Source organism: Hyalella azteca, unplaced genomic scaffold (genome assembly GCF_000764305.2).
Source record: "Hyalella azteca isolate HAZT.00-mixed unplaced genomic scaffold, Hazt_2.0.2 contig5432, whole genome shotgun sequence".
NCBI lineage: Eukaryota > Metazoa > Arthropoda > Malacostraca > Amphipoda > Hyalellidae > Hyalella > Hyalella azteca.
In genome coordinates, this window is record NW_025935622.1 from 486012 (window position 1) to 491983 (window position 5972).

Here is a 5972-nt window from a genome sequence, read left to right on the forward strand (position 1 = left end):
CTTTATTTTTTTTCTCAAGTGAGGTGACACACAAACTATATATGTATGTATATGCGTTCGTGGAACAAAAAATTTACCCAATAAAATTATTGATTGAGCGCATACATCTCCGGCTCTATGATATAAAAATAAGATTCAAATATTTTTAAAAAGATTATTACTAAAAAGATGATTAACAGATACAGTGCTCCCAATAACATAAAAATCTCGCTAATAATGCAACAATTACGATGATCATGGAGCAATCATGATAGTTAACAACTATCATGAGATGAAACGAAAAAAGCTTTCAAATGGAAAAAAGCTTGTCTTTCAAAGCTCTTTGTGACATTTCAATAAAAAGAATAATAATATTCGGCCTTTTGTTTTTTCTATCATAAGGAAAGAAAATAAAAATATCATGGCTCCTAAATTTTTTAATGAAAATAAACTTAATCTTATAGACAATGTCGATGAACACTCAAGGTCAGTTATTTTTCTTTAGATTGATTTTGTACTTTGCTTGTCGCACAGCTGGAATCTGAATATCTCACGTGGTAAATAACATACATTGTCGCTTATAGTAAAATTTTCAAAATAATTTTTCTTCGTTTAAAACTCGAAAACCCAGAAGATAAAGAATTGAGAAGAATTCTTTAAAGTTCAAGTTTCGGTATACATTTTCTTCAGTGATCTGTACATCAGGCAAATGCATCCCGTGATAGCCTTTCTACGTTCATGTTCCTTGAAGCCCTCGTGTGGGGAGGGACAACTCGGGCCAGAAGTGAGATCAAACGGGAGCTCGATGTAACACTGCTGTACAGGGTGCGGTAATATTACTAAGTAGCCCACCTACATCCCGATTGCAAAGTAACCCACCTACATCCCGATTGCAGAGTAAATCTACCACATTCCGATTGCAAATTAACCACCTAAGTCCAGATTGCGAAATGACACATCTATACGCTCCGATTGCTAAGTAACTCTTCTCCAACCTGTTAGCATATTAGCCAAACTACGCCCGACTGCAGAGTAACCCACCTGCGTTACGATTGCAGGGTAACTAACTTAAATCCCGTTTATAAATTGAAACTCATTTTTCATGGCTAGAAATCTTTCTGACTACCTTTGCATCTCGCTGGATGATATAATCAAAATATTGTCAATTCAATCACTCCCGCTTATCTATCATCATTATCACATTAAATCTAAGATTAAAAATACACAAGCGGCCCAGGGGCCACCATCACGCAAGATATATCTCCTTCGGGGAAAAAACATGACTAGAGGCGAACGATGACGCCCACATCTTCCATAGTAAGAAATTTGGAGTTATTTTAATAAGTTATTATTATTATATGGTATATTAATCGAGTATTTCCCTGTTCCCTGCAGTGGCGCGGACAGAATAAGGCTATCAGTGGCTCCTAATCCGGACGGACATCAGGGTCAATCCGGCAAAATCGCAAGCACGTCTGGTTGCTGTTGACAGTAAAATTCGGGGTCCCCCCGGTTTTACCCCGCGCCACTACGCGTATTGATATTAATGGTAGACGCTGCTTGAGCACATTGTATGAGACATCGTGGGATGTAAGATGGTTTAGTTTATTGTAGTTTATTGTAGTTTATTGTTGTTTATTGTTGTTTATTGATATTGATATTAAAATGTAGGGGGCACTGGGATATTCTGGTTTATTTATTTAGAAAAAATGCATTCAGACCAGTCTAGGTTTCACTCCTCGACAATATAATATAGGCATCATTATGCCAGAGCTCATTGACGTAGTTGGGCATCATAGCAATTAATTTTAAATCACAGTAGTAGAACCCAGGCCTAAAACCTCTTTGCTTTATAACCATGAGCTAACTTTTTCCGACAATTCATAACAGCTTGAGGCTTGTCTGTTTTTATAACAAGGCTAAATCTTAGAGGTTGCTGTAACCAACCATAACTCTGTGAGTGACATTGATAGTTATGAGTGTGAGTAGGACTGGAAGTTCATACTGTTTGGCGTCAGGAAATTAGTGATGCAGTATTTACTCACATTAAAGGCACACATTGAGAAATGAAATGAAGAATAAAGTCGGTCCAGCATTGGACAGTCGGGCAGGTTGCTTATTATATCTTTAGGGTAAAAATCATTTATATGAACAAATCGACCTTGAATAATTATTAAAATGAACAAGCCACTTCATAAATGCAAGTCCACCAGAAATTTGGTCTACTACGAGCGTGCACGTCGTTCGTTTATTGATTATAATTATTCACTGTGTAGGACCCAATGCAAAATTTACTAATGATGTTGAGAGCCGCCAGCTTGGCTTTACAATTAACATGAAAGCTTATCACCTTTACAAATACATCGTATATATGATTTTTCAAACGCAGGCAAATTTCGGGTTGAAGAAAGGAAAATCAAGAATATCTGGTGATGTATGACTGCAAATTCGCGTAAAAGTCATAATTTTGCCACCAACTCCACATCAATCTGCCCACCATTTGTTCCAATCTGCTCAAATCTGCTCTGCTCAAAATCATGCAATTCATTTCATGAGACGTGGAATTGAAAAAGAGCCAAAAATCTCGCATACATAATTGATAAGACAGTTGTCCGTATAATGCTTGTTCAAAATAATATGGTGGAGATTGACTGTAACTTTCAAAATGAAGCATCCAATTGTGCCCAAATTTTTTATACCGTTCGCGCCTAAAAGCTCCATCAAGTTCGTAGTTGCAATGTAACCCTAAAAAATTTCGGGCTTGCCTTGTGTTATAATAAAACCTGCAAGGCTTCTTGGTCACGTATCTGTGCCTGAAACAAAACTTCTTGTGGACATTCGGTACAATAGTGCTCAGGGCATAGACCCAAAAACCCTCCCACAATGTGGCATCAACGGCTATTTGTATTTGATGCACGATACTTGTTTCACATCTTTGTACTTCTGTTGCGTATTCCAATGGACCACAGTTGCATATTTTGCTCTCTGAAGCACAATTGCATATTCCTCTTCTTACAGGAGCGTCCTTGGCATTAAAATCAACTAATTCCAATGTGTTAAAAAGTTTTTTAGTGATCAGTATTTCAGTTGTAATGTTATGAGAAGTACGTTGTCGGAGGTAGTACATGTGGGGACCAAACTGCCTGTACATGTCGGACCAGGCCACGGTGAAGCTGACGTTGCCGAATTTGTTGTGGCGACGAGCGTCTCTGACTGGTTCACTCCACAGAACCTGAGGCACGTAATTGTAAATTAATCAACTTGCCTGTTTTTTTAATGTCATTATTTTCAATAATAGTGTGAACTTTTTAATTGTATTAACTGAGCAGCTAGCAATATAGCGTATTGCACAGCCACTTTTAATCCCCTATGAACATGGTTTATGCAATTAATAAACAATGTCTATGGATAAACAGGGATTGCTGGCATTAAACTGAAAATAATTAGTCTTTATATCAATTTATATCCATGGAATCAGAATACCGTTTTGATTCACAGAGCCATCTATTATTCGTAAGTTTCAGGTACGCAACTCCCAACCATAAATTTTTCCTTGTGTCATAAATTTCGTCTCAAATTCTGCTTATTTTGTAAATTATTTTGTCATCTGCATAAATATAAAAATATAGAATCACGTGCAAAGTCAGTAACTATCATAAAGCCTAATTATACATAGCTAATTGAAGGTGAATATTAACACACGTGCAAAGAAATTGACTGGACACACTTGAATCCCATGTGGTCATGGCTAACTTTAAGGGATTCAGTGATATCTCACGGTTGTGTTGGAAAGTTCAGCTCTCTTGTGATTGAAAAGGTGATGCGGGACGAGACATTTCAACTGGCAGCATATTAATGCGTCGTCGAGATGTAGGCAGCGTCCAATATTTTCAACAGGTTTGTAGTTAGAATAAAGACGGCGTGACGTCTCTATGCTGTTGCACAACAGTCTCATTTAAAAATTAAGATAATCTTGACAATTCATCAGCACGTGAATTTGCACCGTTTTATTTATGAACAAATATGTAGTTGAGTAGGATTCCTCTGGAAACGTTCTGAATGAATCTCGATGGCATTTCGGTAACTCGAGATCAGTGCTAAACAGAAGTTATGTTGGCAAGACCTAAGAAATTTTCCGTCATCTCTTCTTTCCTATCTCTCATGCGTTCTTCGCTTACTCAGCTATATAAGAACAACGTAGATAAATATGATGGACTATAATTCCTAATGCAAACCATGGTCTTATGGGTCTGAGTTCCAGCACGTCTCTCCCTTCCTCGTCGTCGGGCTCAGTGACGAGGCAGAGGCGCGACGTGTCGTCTGCCGAGCTGGTAACGCCAGTCGCCTGCAGCGACCACGGATCCGAAGCGAGCACCGCAGCGGGATCGTCATTCAATATCGCCATTACCTTAAAAATTGTTGTTTTAGTGAACTAAAATATTTTCCGATAACTTTACACAATTCAAAATTTTTTGTGTTGAATAGGAGATTAATTTAGCAAACAATATCATCGTCATGACTCATCTTATCTATTGAAATATGTATATTCTCTTTTGCTTCTGATATGACCGTTATCAGGTTTGCGTTCCGCTTCGTTCAACACATCAATAGCGTAATCTGCCTGTATTTGATTGATATCGCGAGTCACAAGTCGCGATATAATTTTAACAGCGAGTCGGATAAAATGTTATAGGGGTGCCGACAAAACTAAATGCTTTATGAAGATTGATTACCTAAATCAACTATTCAGCTGTAAAGGATTAGTCACTAAGGCTTCACTGAGAATATTCCGAGTAAGCTATTCGGGCGCACGTGAGTTGAAACCAAACACTAACATTTTTTCAACAAAAACCAAAGCGATTAATAGATAAGGAACGCGATTATTCAACGACTTTCAGGTAAAATCGTCTTGGAATTAATGAATGTTGAAATAACTGCGTATGCATTAAACACATGATTGTCTCGTCACAAACTAAAACGAATTCGTATTCATCTCGAACAATGTTATCGAATTTTTCAGTTACACAGTTTTTAATTAAATCAAATAAAAATAATTCTAATTTAATCAAATTTAATAGAAGTAAAAATAAAGTGCAGCAACGGCTATTTCACAACAAACTGGGGAACAAGTATCTTCCTAACCGAGTATCGTGCCCGGATGCGATCAAACCTGGTCTATGAGTACAGTTGTGCGCGCTGCGTATCTGCGTACTTTGGAATGACGTGGCGTAACTTCTACATCCGGGTTTCTGAACTCCATGGCAGGAGCTATCGTTCTAACTTGCCTCTCGGCAAGCCTCCTCATTCTTCCGTGCGCCTCCATGCTGAACAGTGCGACGTGGCTGAATCTGGGAGTGGTTTCAGGATACTCGGTTCCACTTCTGGCTGCTCGGATTTGAGAATATTGGAGTCTCTACATATCTTCAAACGAAAACCGTGTCTCCATAATGCGCTTAGTTCGTTTAATCAGAAAACAGTGAATAGCTAGGCTTTTAGGTTTTAGTGTGTTTTCTTAAGTTTTATTCTTTTCGTGACCCCTAGGACTAAGTTGTTCCAATCGAGTCCAATTTTTCGATATAATGTTAGGTCTTGTTTAGGTTTTATGTCTGTCTTAGAATTTTGACTTATAAAATGATTTTATTCATTTTTAGTTTGCCGAACTTAAAATGAAATGTTGGCGCTAGACTCCGAAACGTTTTCAATATCGATATGGCAAATTTGCTTGGCGTTTTCTTTGTTTTTAAATTCCTTGTATATTTTATACTGTATACACTTTAGTTTAATTGTACCGCGCCATAAATGGCTCAAGTGATTCAAAGACCTCAGAGTTATAACCTTGTAGATTATATATATAGAGTTAGGTTACTTGCACCAGGCCACACAGGGCTGCAGTGAAACCAAGACCCCAAAGTTACAACATTGTTAATGGTTATTTCACAATCGTTCTTTAATGATGGTCTAGATATAAGAAGAATTAGAGACGGGTGATGAAA

At 37.7% G+C, this 5972-nt stretch overlaps 1 protein-coding gene across 1 annotated transcript; it reads right to left on the reverse strand.

Annotated features, from left to right (window-relative positions):
• Positions 1-2355: 2355 nt before the first annotated feature.
• On the reverse strand, positions 2356-4080 carry LOC108666353. The gene is made up of 2 exons (XM_018153208.1): positions 3758-4080; positions 2356-3211 (listed from the first exon to the last, which is right to left on the reverse strand). The coding sequence occupies exons 1-2, from the start codon at positions 3932-3934 to the stop codon at positions 2396-2398; spliced, it is 993 nt and encodes a 330-aa protein (XP_018008697.1). The 5' UTR covers positions 3935-4080; the 3' UTR covers positions 2356-2395.
• Positions 4081-5972: the final 1892 nt, after the last annotated feature.

Bases quoted from the DNA above. Each gene is read 5' to 3' on its own strand.
- LOC108666353 (XM_018153208.1), bottom strand. From the start codon at position 3,934: ATGAGACTGTTGTGCAACAGCATAGAGACGTCACGCCGTCTTTATTCT. The intron at 3,212-3,757 runs GTGAGATATCAC...TACGTGCCTCAG, and splicing joins CTGAACTTTCCAACACAACC to GTTCTGTGGAGTGAACCAGT.